Below are 15,456 nucleotides of genomic sequence, written 5' to 3'. Positions count from 1 at the left end.
ACCATCATCAGACATAGCCATATGTGCATTCATTACACGCAAAACAAACAATGATTTTTAGCTTAGAGCATCAGCAACAACATTAGCCTTTCCCGGATGATAATCAATCACAAGCTCGTATTTTTTAGCATCTCTAACCATCTTCATTGTCTCAAATTCAAATCTTTCTGAGTCATCAAATATTTCAGGCTTTTGTGATCAGAATAAACATGAGATTTTCGCCGAACAGAGAGTGACGCCATATTTTCAATGCAAATACAATAGCTGCCAATTCTAGATTACGTGTCAGATAATTCCTTTCATGCAGCTTTAACTGTCTCGAGGCATAAGCTATGACTTTTTCTTCTTGCATCAAAACACAGCCCAAACCATTTAAAGATACATCACTATAAATAACAAACTCTTTACCCGATTCTGGCTGAACTAGCACTGGAGCTTCAGTCAACAGGGCTTTCAACTGATCAAAACTTTTCTGGCACTTTTTTGACCATTCGAACTTAACATCTTTCTATAATAGCTTCGTCATCGGGGTTACAATCATAGAGAAACCTTTCACGAACCGTCTATAGAAACCAACAAGTGCCAAAAAACTTCAGACTTCAAAAACATTTTTCGGAGGTTTCCAATCAAGTATAGCTAAAATTTTACTCAGATCAACCTGAATACCCGATGCTAATACAACATGTCCCAGAAAACTGACTTCACATAACCAAAACTCATATTTACTGAACTTCGCATACAACTGTTTATCTTGCAAAGTCTGTAACACAAGTCTCAGATGTTCGGCATGCTAGGTTTCATCACCGGAATAGATCAAAATATCATCTATAAACACAACCAAAAACCGATCCAAATACTGTCTGAAGATCCGATTCATCAAATCCATGAAAATAGCAGGTGCATTAGTAAGCCCAAAAGGCATAACTAGAAACTCATAGTGTCCATACCTCATTCGGAAAGCAGTCTTTGGCACATCGGAGTCTTTAACTTGTAATTGATAGTAGCCTGATCTCAAATCTATCTTTGAAAATACTGTAGCCTATTTTAGCTGATTGAACAAATCCTCAATCCATGGCAACGGATATTTATTCTTGATAGTCACCTTATTGAGCTGTCTATAATCGATGCACATTCTCATAGTTCCATCTTTTTTTTTTCACAAATAAAACTGGTGCACCCCAGGGAGAAAAACTCAGTCGCACGAAACCTCTATCTGTCAACTTTTGCAACTGAGCTTTCAATTCTTTTAACTCAGTAGGTGCCATTTTGTATGGAGTAATCAATATCAGAGTCGTCCCCGGCACTAACTCAATACCAAACTCTACTTCTCGGATAGGTGGCAAACCCTACAATTCTTCAGGAAGCACATCCGGATACTTGCACACAACAAGTACTGATTCAATCTTTCTTTCGGCCACTTTACTATCAAGGACATATGCAAAGTAAGCTTCACAACCTTGTCTCACATAATTCTGAGCTAACATCGAAGATATCACTGCCAGTAAACCATTCAGATATTAGATTCAATCCGAATAATCTCATCATTTTGACACCGTAAATCAATAGTCTTTCTTTTGCAGTTTACAATAGCATCGTGCAAAGTTAACCAATCCATACCCAAAATCATATCGAACTCATCAAATGGCAACAACATCAAATCAGCCAAAAAACACGAATCTCGAATCATCAAAGGACAATTCTTACACACTTTATCAACACAACACACTAGCCCAAGGGGTTCGATACTCTAATCACAAACTCAGTAAACTCAATAGGCAAAGTCTTACTAAATACTAAGGTCTCACACACATAAGAATGAGTCGAACCAAGATCAATCAATGCAATTACACTAGTATCATAGAGAGTGAATGTACTAATAATAACATCTGGGGATGAAGCCTCCTCGCGTGCGCGTATAACACAGGCTCTGGTAGGTGCACGAGCCTCGGATCTAACTATTGTATCTTTAGTCCCCCTCTGACTACTACTTACATTACCCATATTTCTGGGTGGTCTACCTCGAGCAGCAGTGTTACTCGATCTCGTACTCTGTACTAGATTTTGTTCAACTAACTTAGGGCATTCACGAACGAAATGATCCATTGATCCACATTTAAAATAGGCCCAATCATGCAATCTACAATTGCCAGGATGTCGTTTACCACAATGTTTACACTCTGGTTGATCGATCTAACATTACCAATACTAGCTACTGAGGTAGCTCTCGAGCTCATAGGTGGTATATCACGATCCCGTCTAGAATAACCCGAAGTAGCCTTAAAATGGCTAAAATCATCTCTGAACTTCTTCAATACCGACTGAAATAACTTATTCGATGATCTTTTATGTGAATCTCTAACTTCAAAGTCAGCTTTTCTTTTCTCCTTCCCTAGCTCTTTAGCTTTGCAGGCTCGCTCAACCAGTACTACGAACTTTTTTATCTCAAGTATGCCAACTAACAGTTTAATGTCTTCATTCAACCCGTCTTTGAATCTTTTACACATTATAGCTTCAGTTGAAACATACTCTCGGGCATATCGACCGAGTCTCGCAAATTTCAGTTCATATTTTGTCACGGTCATCCGACCTTGTTTCAATTTCAGAAATTCTTTACGCTTCTGATCAATAAATCTCTGGTTGATGTATTTCTTATGGAACTCAGTCTGAAAGAAGTCCCAAGTCACCTGTTCTTTCGGAACCACCGATACTAGTATATTACACCAGTGATATGCAGTGTCTCGTAGTAAAGATATGGCACATTTTAAGCATTCATCTGGGGTACAAGATAGCTCATCAAACACATGGATAGTATTATCAAGCCAGAATTCAGCTCGTTCAGCATCATCATCATCAGTAGATTTGAATTCTTTAGCCCCGTCTTTTCTGATTTTATCAACAGGAGGCTTATGTAATCTCAATGGATCACTCACTTGAGGTATAGCAGGTATCGAAGAAGGATTAATCGGGGGTAGAGGTTGTTGTACAGCCGGATTTGTCTGGATATACTGAGTAAACCAGCCGTTCATCATTTGATAAAAGGCTTGCTTATCCTCTCCCTCTTGATTACTCGAGGTCGATTGAGAATCAACAGGCACTGTCCTTTACGCGAGAGCAGGCGCTATACTCTCGACATTATCAGCTACAGCTCTATCGGGATCCATTTACTATACGAAAACACATTTTCAAATGTCAGAAGTCATCATACTATCGCAGTATAAAATATGGCATGTATAGCTAGACTCACGCGCGCTACGTTAGTCCTAGAATCGACTAAATCTTAACTCTGATACCAATCAAATGTAACACCCCTAACCCGTATCCGACGCCGGACTGGGGTTATGAGGCATTATCGAAAAAGATAAAACTCTCTCACATTCACATAGTCTATCAAACCTTGTTCAGAAAGATACATTTATAACTTTAGTTTATCAATTCTTGAATCAATAATACACAAAAACAATTCAATATTATTCAACTCACATATAACTATTTTATTAACTTATAACAAAATTACTATTCATATGGTAAAATTTCAATACAGAAACTCAATATTTAAAACATACTAATTATATATGCAACTTTCCATGTCAACTTTATTTTTTTTCTCTAATACTATACACGCATAAAACATTTCATAGCATCCAATCCATATATCCAAAAATCAATCCATACCATATACCTAATTATAAAATTCATTATAAAGCTATGCGCACAAAACCATAGTAATTTAAACTCTCTTGTGCATAATTAATAACTTTACGAACATCCATTTCGCATGCCAAATTACCAAGCTTAAAACACATACACATAACCAATAAGTTAAATAATTATTCGGTCATCAATAATATCTTCAATACATTATAAATGTAATTTTACCATATGCCATACCACATATTCAACAAGCTGAAAATACTTATACTCATAATTCATTATTTCTAATCAAATCACCAACATATATGTTATATGCATACGTATTTAATATATATATCATTAGCCGAGTATGCATACATGTTATTTATCAATTCCAAGAAAATTTTACAAGTCAAATTATATATCAAAGTTTGTGTCAAAACTAAAACACACCAAAATTTCACTATATAGCAAAGTCATCACATAGCTTATCAAAACATGTACTGAATATCACATATTAATCCATTTTCAATCTTAGTTGCCGAATACATCCATCCATGATATCATACATTTCATACACATATCTTATGTCAATAAAATACACATTACCATTGGACATAATCAATTAAAGTCATTCATTAAACATATTACTTAACCGTTAACGAATATATCAAACACCTCACTCATACTTATATATATATGCCTAAATACATATATATGCAAGTGCTGAATCATCAATTAAACATATTCATTATCCAAATCCAGCATTTAGTCGAATTCACTCATCAACTCAAAATAATTATTAATATCTAATACAAAACATACGCACATCATTTTTACCATGAGTAACCTAACAAACATATTTCATATTCATATATATACCAAAACTGATTCAACCAAAACACATCCAAAATCATCAGCCATATTCCATGCATATAGCATATATAAACATGACTAAGTTCATATAACCACTTACCATATTAGCCATTTTCGCATCGCTTAATATATACACCACTTCATACTTATCCAAATATAACCTAGCTTATACATGCCATAGATCCAAGTTTAAACTTATAATGTACCAAAAACAGTCAATAGTTGATGGATTTTGCTGATGATCCCCGAGCTCGTAACTAATCTTCAAAATCTATAAAACAGAGGCAAACATAAATACACATACAGTAAAATATTGAAGCTTAGTAAGTCATAAGCAAATAAATCATTAAATGAACATTAGTATTGAACTAACTAAACTGAATCAAATAATCTATAATCAAATACACATTTTTCATGTTTGAAACTCATATACCATCACATGAACGATATGTAATAATATTAACTTGGCCGAATACACATTAGTTTATAAGCATATGTAATTCTCAATTCCATAATGCATATTTCAGTTGTTCATCTCAAAAATATACTCAGCTTATCTTTTAAAACATTTAACTTAGCACATACCTGACATTTCAGCTCGATTTCACATTCGATCTAAACTTGATATTGCTTGTTGAACCATTCAGAATTGAATAGGATACTCGGATAATCACATATATCGAACAATGCCAACGTCCCAGACATGGTCTTACATTCTATCTCATATCGATGCCACTGTCCTAGACAGGGTCTTACACGAATCAAATGCGAAGCCGATGTCCTAGACATGGTCTTACGCGTAACCATATATATCGATGCCAACGTCCCAGACGTGGTCTTACACGAGAACACATATTGGATCCTATGTCATGGAATATGTATCCTAGCTATTCCTAAGGTTCGTACGGGGCTTTCGGACATTGTAACTCGATCGAATCGAACTCACAGGCTTGGTTTTCATGCATATGTACATTCGGCTTTCACTTATGTAATTTCACATAATTTAATTTCAGCATATAAACTTGTACATAATTAAAATTAACAATATCTATTTTCTTATAAACTTACCTAGGACGATGAAAAACGGAATGGGATGGCTAATCGACAACTTTAGTTTTCCCCCAATCCAAATTTGATTTCTTTGGTTCTTGATCTAAACATATTCAAATTAAATTCATTCAAACATATTTTCACTCAATTTAATCCAAAAATACATAAATTGGCAAATTACCATTTTACCCCTGACATTTCACACTTTTTACAATTTAGTCCAAATTGCACAAAACACAAAACATGCAAAATTTGTACATACCATGCTTAGGCCGAATGTTCCTTGTGTTCATTCAAGTCCATACATTTCATTTATTTCACATTTTACTCAAAATCATCAAAAATTCTAATACAAAACATATCTTTTATATTTCATCAATTAACATCTTAATTCATGGTCATTATCGTCCACTTAAATTGTCAATGGCTTAATTGCATTATAAGTGCTTCACATTACAAAGACAACATAAATCAAGCACTTTCACATTTAACCTTCAAATTTTCATTTTACGCAATTAAGCCCTTTTTATTAAATCGGCACTCAAACGACAATATTAAATCACGAAAATTTCACAGATATAAATTCACACATAATAAACATAGAAAATAATTTTAAAATATTTTTTGACTAGATTCGTGGTCTTGAAACCACCATTTCAAATAGGGTCTAAATCGGGCTGTTACATGCGAACCCCCAATAAGTTGACAGCTGATCTATTATCTTCCTCCGTAGTATTTTTGCTGAAAAAACTGTTGATTTATCAAAGTTCACACATTGACCCGAATACGATCTATATTCACGAAGGATGTCCTTGAATAAGTTTGCACCCCTGGTTGTAGCCTCCCTAAATAAAATGCAATCATCGAAAAATAAAAGGTGGGAAATCGATGGACCACTTCTACTAACCTTTACACCTTTGAAAAATCCCTCATTTGTTTCAAGCCTTAGTAAACTCGATAGGCCCTCTCCACATAAAAGAAATAGGAACGGGCTTAGAGGATAGCCTTGTTTGAGACCTCTGGTGGGTAGAAACCTTTCTCCAATATGCCCATTAATGACCACTGGATAAGAAACAGTAGTACACATTTCATAAGAGCATCAACCCATTTTTGATCAAATCCTATTCGTAGCATTATCTCCCTTATGAAGTTCCATTCGACCCTATCATATGCTTTACTCATGTCGAGTTTAACTGCCATAAATCCTTTCTTTCCCAATCTCTTGTGTTTCAGCAAATGCAATATTTCGTAGGCTAATAAAATATTATCTAATACTAAATGGCCTGGCATAAAGGCATTTTGTTGTGCACCATCAATACATTTCTCAATAACTCCTCTAAGCCTATTTGCGATTACCTTGGCCAAAATTTTGTAAAGTACATTACATAGACTAATTGGTCGAAACTGTGTCATATTAGAAGGATTGGAAACTTTTGGACTAAGCACTATATTAGTAGAATTAATTGAACTAACCTCTATGTCCCTATTTAGAAGTTGTAAACAAAAGAAGGAGACTTCCTCTCCAATAATATGCCAGCATTTTTGATAAAAAAGGCTTAGGAATCCATCTTCCCCTGGTGCCTTTGTGGGTCCCTGTCAAACACTGTTTCTTGAATTTCCTCCTTTATGTATGTTGCTGTAAGCTTTTGATTATCTTCCTCACAGACACACCGATCAATTCCTGTCATCAAATGGTCATAGTTTCCCCTTTCCCCTACTGAAAACAACTTTAGAAAAAAAGATCGTGCAGCACCCTCGATTTCCTGCGAGGCCTCCATTTCTCTCTCATCTTTATTTTGTAGCCTATGGATAAAATTCGTCATTCGTCGCTGTGTCGCTTGACTATGAAAAAATGTTGTATTTTTATCCCTAAATTTCAGCCAATTTAATTTGGCCCTCTGCTCCCAGTAACGTTTATCTTTCTCAATCTCAAAATTTAACTAAATTTTTGTATCAATCAACTCAGCTAAATTTTTATCATCTCTTTCATCTTCAGCCAGCTCAGCTAATTTTTCCATTAGGACCTATTTTTTTTTTCCTATTTACTTGAATCTTCCCAGCCCACCGTTTCAACCTTATCTTTAAGTTTTCCAGCTTTTGTAACAGATTCCTTGAAGTTTTCTCCCATAAAAACTTAACTTCATTAATGAAAGAATCCTCCAAAGCCCACCAAGCTTCGAATTTGAAAGTGTTGTTCCTCAACCATTATTCACTCATTCTTGTATTAATTAAAAGAGGGCAATGGTCTGAAAAAGAGTGCACCAGATGTTGAACTTTCACCTCCGGAAACAAAGTGATCCATTCTACATTAGCAACACCTCTATCCAATCTTTCTTGAATATTCGTCTCCGGTAAATTACCTCTCTCCCAAGTGAAACAATTTCCAGAAAATCTCACGTCATTCAGTTGACATTCTTCCAAAGTTCTTCGAAATAGTTCCATCATTCTTTCATCTCTACACAACCCTCCTTTTTTCTCAAAACCATACATAATTTCATTAAAGTCTCCACAAACCAACCAAGGGATATCCATATTAGAAAACAATCTTTTCAAAACAGCCCATGAATCGTTCCCATCTTGTGCGTAAGGTGATCCATAAAAAACTGTAAATCTCCAATTGATTCCTGATTCATTGTCTCCAATTACCACATCAATATGCCTTTTAGAAAAATTATGAAGTGTAATATTCACATCAGTCCTCCAAGCTAAACACAACCCTCCTCGCGTACCATCTGAATCTATTTCAATACCATTCACAAAACCAAAAGTTCTACGAACTTACAAAGCTTTGTCTCCATAAAGAAGACTATTTGGGGATTATGTAGCTTCAGAAAATAACGAAGTCTACAAATCGTTCGTGGGCTTCCCAACCCGCGAACATTCCAGTTTATAATTTTCATTGCGCCCGATCAACTTCCTTTGTGGCAACCGCAAATGATAAAAGATTGAAATCAACTGTTCTTCTGCTCCTTGCCATTGCATTTTCACTTTCCTCCTTTCTTGTTGAAATTATTTTTAATTTTGAAATTTATATTTAAAATTTATTTGGGTGAGAGGTGAGATTGACTCCTATGATATTAAAAATAATAGTCGCATTTAAATTAGTTATTGTAATTATCATATTGGATACAATAATGAAATTAATCAAAAATGAGAGAGGTGTTTGGATTCAATTATAAATATACAGCGAGGTGAATTCTGGAACAAGAAGAAAAACATTTGTAAATAATAAAGTTTTTGAAATTATTTAAAATTTGTAAAGTTACTCGCTTATATTTAATAAATGAAAATTTATTAAAATAATCATATAATAAATATCATTTTATTAGGTTATCTTGTAAAATTAATTTTTGTATTTATTTTAAATATTTATGAATTAAAAATTATTTGATGAAATGAGATAATAAAAAGAAGTTTAAATTTATAAGAAGTACGGATGATTTTGTTTACTTATCTTTTTAAGGATAAAAAATACATCGGAGGGAAAATAGTCAGAGGAAAAAGAGGGTTTGATGCGTTTGAAATCTCAAATTCACTTCCTTAGGTGTTTTCTAAGATCAAACCTATTAGAGATAATTGGCCATCCACCAAAGGGAACATTAGAGTTAATATAAGAGGGATTAAACCAGTAATAATGTGAATTTTTCTTTTAACAGAATAGTTACAAGGAGCGGCACCAAGGGGGCCTGCTTGCCCTGGTCCCTTTGATAATTTTTTTACTTTTAGATGCTCTTAAATATGTAAATTTATAAGTTAATCTATAGTAAAATTACATTTTGACAGTCAATAATGATGAAATTATGATTTAATTCATATAAAAACTATATGGATAAATTAATATAATAATAAAATTGTACTTTAGTCTCACAAAAATTATAATTTAATTTTGACTCTAAAATAATTTTACTTAATTATAAGTATAATTATAAGTTCAATTACAAATAATACACATTCAAATAGTTAACTATTGTAAGGATTAATTATTAAAAGTACAATTGAATTTATAGCTGAAACACATTCAAATTTCAACTTGAATAGCTTTGGAAAAGACTCCCACACTATAAAACTTAAACTAGAATAAAATCTGGACAGAGATTAAATTGCTGATAATAAGAGGACTTGATTTAATTAATTTCTTATATAGGGATTAAATCGCATTTTCAATAAAGTAAGGGGACAAGAAATGAAGCCCACCTCATGCAGATTATTTACGCAGTTAAAATTTAAAATATTCTTTAACAAGAATAAATTCCCAGCGTCCCCAGAGCCAGGTTTTCATGTTCGATTTCGATCCAAACTCCAAAGCCATCCACCTTTCTTAAAAAACAGAGCAGCTCTCTTATTAAACATCAGAAAGAATAGAAGAAGACCTTTAAGTTCATGTGAAAATGGGGAAATTTTGAAGTGTTTTGAAAAGAAAAAAAAAAACAGTTATCTTTGTTGCTAGATCTTTGAAAAGCGGGGGTCGTTGGGTGGGAGTAGTTGAGTGTGATGGTAAGAAATGGTGCACGTGGTGCCGGCGGACCCTCAGGCGGTAGTAGCGGTGAAGAAGAAGGCGCAGTCTTCTCGAAGTTGGGTCCTTCTTGATAGCACGGGGGAGACTACCGTGCTTGACGTCGACAAATATGCTATCATGCATCGAGTAAACATTCATGCCCGAGATTTACGCATACTCGACCCTCTCTTGTCTTATCCTTCCACCATTCTCGGTCGTGATGGAGCTATTGTCTTAAATTTAGAGGTTCCATTTTGTAAACTCTTTCTTAAAAAAAGATTTTAAAGAACTTTTTTAATCTTTTTTTGCTTATTTTGTTTTTGTGGTTTTGGATTTGCAGCATATCAAGGCAATTATTACTTCTGAGGAGGTTAGTGGGTTTTTCTCCGTTTTCCCAATTCAGTCGATTTTTTCTTTTAAAAGAAATAAAAAATAAAAAATTTTAATTTCGGAGTTCTTCATGATATTTGGGATTTGGGAGATGAAGCTGAAGTTGCTTATGAGTACTGTGGTTTGATTGATTGCATTTGTTTGAGTTCTAGCTTTTGACTAAACATTTTTCTTGTTTGTTTTTGTAGATAATGTTAGATCTTGAATTTGTCTGTTTCATTTCTTGGATTCTATAGACTAGTGCCTGCTATTGGATTTAGTTCTTTAATCGGGGGAGTGGAGTTTGCCAATTTGGTTCTATAGTGAAAGGATTAGGAGCTGAAGTGGATATTAGAGATAAACAAAAGTAGTTCTGCCTTTTTTCTTGGATATAAACTTGCTTGGAACAATTTTCTGGGGTTCATAATATTTAGTGCTTTATAGGGAAATTAAAGTTGAAGAAGGACGAACTTTCATAATAATGCTTTATATGAACCCGAACAAACATCAATTATGGTTTATGAAACTCTATTTGAGTTCTTAAATTTGGAGTACTATGCCTTTTGGATGATATAATCTACTTGCCTGGCCAATTTGTACTGCTTTGGGTCTTCGTTGATCGAGTTTGCTGTTCAGTTTAGCTCATAAACTCAATGAAAATAAATCATATTGTACTTGAAATAGGTTTTGCTTCGAGATCCATCTGATGAAAATGTTGTCCCTGTTGTTGAAGAACTTAAGAGACGTTTGCCTCCAGTGAATGCCATTCAGCAAGGTCAGGACTACACTGGTGGACAACATGATGTTGAGGGTGACGAAGATGGTATGTCTTCTTGTACATCAATAAGCTAGGTTGATTAACCGCGGAAACTCATTTGGCATATTAAGCAATTTCATCCTTAATATAATGTTTTGATTTTAGTTACTTTTTTGACATCTAAACCATCTGCTCCATGCCATGCAGAGTCTCCGTTTGAATTCCGAGCACTGGAGGTTGCTTTGGAATCTATTTGTAGTTTTCTAGCAGCACGTACACTAGAACTAGAGACTGCAGCTTATCCTGCTTTAGACGAGCTTACCTCCCAGGTAATTGTTATTTCACATTCACCTTTATAATTTTACATATCTTGAATATTTTTGTTGTCTGCCTGGCTTTCCTTTGGGCCGTGTTCATGCTGTATTACAATTTGTGAAATACACTGTATGCAGATTAGTAGTCGTAATTTGGATAGAGTTCGTAAATTGAAGAGTGCAATGACCAGATTGACTGCTCGGGTACAAAAGGTAATAATGGGTACTTCATTCGTGTTGATATGTGTATATGAAACTTTTTTTATTTTATCATATGCAGTATTGTCTATATGGTAACTACAGGTATATCTAGTAATGCATTCTTTAGATTTTCACCTTCTAGAAACGCTTGATTTTCTTTTTAGAAAGAAAAATGTTTGATTACAATGGCTGGCCAAGCCAAATTTTTATAGGCTGAAATCCTAAATGAACCCAAAAGAAATAGAAGTCCTAAGTTTTGATGTCGTTCTGCCAATGAGACTGAAGATTCCTCCAACTTAACCTTAAATGACATCAATGAACCAATAAATTTATTGTAATGATGTATTATTGCGGCCAATGAATTATTCTTAGGAGTCATCTTTATACATAGAACATAGAGCATGTGAAGAAACACTATTGTCCATTTCTTGGATCCACTCTTTTACTCATGTCATTATTCCTGAAAGTCATCAGCTCTATCATCCGAATAGACCATTACTTGCTTGCATATTACAGACAGACATTCCTAGATTGTAATGGATGCTGAAAGTGGAAAAAATTTTGTTTCATTAGTTACATTAAGTGACAAGGAACACTGTTGTGATCATTGATTTTTGTAGGTGAGGGATGAACTTGAACAACTACTGGATGATGATGATGATATGGCTGACCTTTATTTGTCGAGAAAGTTGGCTGGAACTTCACCTGTTAGTGGGTCAGGTGCTGCAAATTGGTATCTTGCCTCTCCTACCATAGGATCAAAGATTTCTAGAGCAAGTAGAGCAAGTATAGCAACAGCTCGTGGAGATGAGAATGATGTCGAGGAGCTTGAAATGTTGTTGGAGGTTACACCAATGATTTACTTCTCATGTTACAGGATTTGTCTACCCAAAAGTCTAAGTTGGTAATAATCCATTTTGCAGGCCTACTTTATGCAAATTGATGGAACATTGAACAAATTAACAACGGTACTCTTTCCCTTGTACCCTTTTTTTCTTCTTATAGTTAGCTTGTTCTCCAGTATTAAGAAATACATGAATTGGTTTTGACTTTTGTCTGTTATTTTCTGAAATCTATATTCTAAAGTTTTAGCTGTTTAATTTGAAATTATGCAGCTGCGTGAATATATTGATGATACAGAGGATTACATCAATATTCAGGTTTGTGTCATCATAGGCCTGAAAAACACAAAATTTCAATTGAATCGGTTGCGCTGTGTACCATGATTTTCTTTTCTTTTTGCAGCTTGACAACCACCGAAACCAGCTAATCCAGGTCTGTCAAAGTTCTTTCTATAACATATTCGAGTGATGATAATTTTTCACTTAGAGGTCTAAGTAACTATGACAATGTAACAATTAAAACTGATACTAAAATTTTGCAGTTAGAGCTCTTTCTAAGTTCAGGAACTGTGTGTTTATCCATCTATTCTTTAGTGGCTGCAATATTTGGGATGAACATTCCATATACGTGGGATACTAACCATGGATACATGTTTAAATGGGTGAGCAAAGTGTTTCATCTGTTAAAAGAATTATATATCAATTTTTGACCGACTTTTTGACTTTGTGTCCCCGGTGATTGATCGTTCATTCGATCTCATGTTTGTGTGATAGGTGGTCATTGTCTCTGGGATATTTTGTGCAACTCTGTTCATACTCATCATGTCCTATGCTCGGCTGAAGGGTTTGGTTGGATCTTGAGACTCTCACAATACTACATTTAATGATGTTCTTGCAGGAAAGCTTCCTGGCCATTCTCTGCATGTGAACTACTGTAAGTCAATCAATGAAGAAGAGTTTTACTGAACAATCAAGACAAAAAATTAATAATATAAAGAGAAATTTGTAATCTATCACTTTTTTTTTAAAATTATTGATAAATACAGAGCATGGAATTGGAAAACTATTCAAAAGAAAGGAAATAATACCACATATATAGTTCTATGCATTATTTTTCTTTTGAAGTTCTTCGTATTTCACTTAATTATGTGCATTTAGTCGGTTCAATTTATGCGGATTTTAGATATCCATAATTGAATAAATTAACCAACCAAAAACTAAACTGAACCGTTCGACTTTATTGCCAAAATTGAAATAATTAAACCAATTTTTTTTCGGTTCGTTTCGATCAGTTTATTCGAGTTTGAATGTCTTTTATGCTTTTTAAGATTTATTTATTTATATAACAAGATTTATTATTATACAAATGTTGATTGAATTATAAAATTATTAGATTTATCATCATACAATTTGATAAAAAATAAATGTTAAATTGAATGTTTTGGAATACTCATAAGTTTCACTGTTTCCAAATCCTCCAACAAACAATGTCAAACAAAGAGGACCAATCTACATCCTGAAAATTAACCTCAAAAGTATTTTGCAAGTAAAATAATATGGTGTAAAATATTTAACATTATTAAAATGTATTGGTTATTTAAAAATTAGAAAATTAAAAAATCAAATAGTGTTAAATTGATGAAAATAGTAATAAGTCGAACTTTTATTATGATTTTTAGCTATTAATTGAATGGATATAATTAAATATTGAATGATAACATCTATTTTATAGTGTAAATTTAGTTTAATATAAAAGAATGATAATGCATACGTAAATCAATGATATTACGGTGCACGCCAAACCGTAGCCAAAATGGTCAAAATCGCTTCACAGCGACGTGCGCTTTACTAAGCAGAAAAGGAAAAATTAATTTTCACCCATTAACTCTTTAGTTTTTCTTTTTAAGTCTTAATCTCTCGTAACCCTTTTTCGATGACGGATACGGGTTAGGGGTGCTACATTGATAGATTGACGAAATCAGCTCATTTTATTTTGGTACGACCTGATTACTCGCTTGATAAGTTAGCTGAGTTATATATTTCCGATATTGTGAGATTACATGGTGTGCCATTATCTATTGTGTCAGACAGAGATTCGAGATTCACATCACGATTCTAGAAGAAATTGCAAGATGCTTTGGGTACGAAATTGCATTTCAATACTGTTTTCCGCCCTCAAACGGATGGTCAATCCAAGCAGATTATTCAGATTCTCGAAGATATGTTGAGATGTTGCATTCTTGAGTTTGAAGGTACGTGGGAACAGTATTTTCCTTTGATTGAATTCGCCTACAATAATAGTTTTCAATCGAGCATTAAAATGGCATCATACGAAGCCTTATATGGTCGTAAATGTCGTACACTTTTGTATTGGACTGAGCTCAGTGAGGATAAGATACACGGGGTTGATTTGATAAAAGAGACTGAACAGAAAGTAAAAGTGATCCGAGATAGTTTGAAAGCAACTTCTGATCGTCAGAAATCTTATGCAGATTTGAAAAGAAAAGATATTAAATTTGAGATCGGCGACAAAGTGTTTTTGAAAGTATTCCCATGGAAGAAAGTACTTTGATTTGGAAGAAAAGGCAATTGAGTCCGAGATTCATCGGGTCGTATGAGATTATCGAGCGTATCGGACCGGTTGCATATAGATTGTTGTTGCCACCAGAGCTAGAATAGATTCATAATGTATTTCACGTATCGATGCTTTGACGATATAGATCCAATCCATCACATGTGATTTCTCCTTCTGAGATTGAGATTCAATCTGTTATGACTTATGAAGAAAAACTGATACGCATTTTAAAGAATTGATAAATAAGAAAATTTCGTTAGTTAAAGTAATGTGGCATCGACATGGTGTTGAAGAGGCTACCTAGGAGCCCGAATATGCTATGAGGCAACAATATCCGAATCTGTTTA

General features: G+C 34.0%; 1 protein-coding gene across 4 annotated transcripts; it reads left to right on the top strand.

The window, feature by feature from the left end:
• Nucleotides 1-9,702: 9,702 nt before the first annotated feature.
• Nucleotides 9,703-13,658, top strand: LOC108476812 (magnesium transporter MRS2-2-like). Of its 4 annotated transcripts, XM_017779152.2 has the most exons (11): nt 9,711-10,297; nt 10,392-10,421; nt 11,105-11,243; nt 11,385-11,506; nt 11,630-11,704; nt 12,313-12,537; nt 12,616-12,660; nt 12,808-12,852; nt 12,938-12,967; nt 13,077-13,196; nt 13,309-13,658. In XM_017779152.2, exons 1-11 carry the CDS (start codon nt 10,058-10,060, stop codon nt 13,393-13,395), a joined length of 1,158 nt encoding a protein of 385 aa, XP_017634641.1. In that variant the 5' UTR covers nt 9,711-10,057; the 3' UTR covers nt 13,396-13,658. The 4 variants fall into 4 exon arrangements, 2 of the variants coding, with proteins under 2 accessions (XP_017634642.1, XP_017634641.1); XR_008272938.1 differs by lacking the exon at nt 13,077-13,196 and having other exon boundaries at nt 9,703-10,297; nt 12,313-12,527; nt 13,433-13,658; XR_008272936.1 differs by lacking the exon at nt 13,309-13,658 and having other exon boundaries at nt 9,703-10,297; nt 12,313-12,527; nt 13,077-13,136.
• The last annotated feature ends 1,798 nt before the right edge of the window (nt 13,659-15,456 follow it).

This window comes from Gossypium arboreum, chromosome 10 (assembly GCF_025698485.1).
Source record: "Gossypium arboreum isolate Shixiya-1 chromosome 10, ASM2569848v2, whole genome shotgun sequence".
Lineage (NCBI taxonomy): Eukaryota > Viridiplantae > Streptophyta > Magnoliopsida > Malvales > Malvaceae > Gossypium > Gossypium arboreum.
This window is presented reverse-complemented; position numbering and strand designations above follow the sequence as displayed.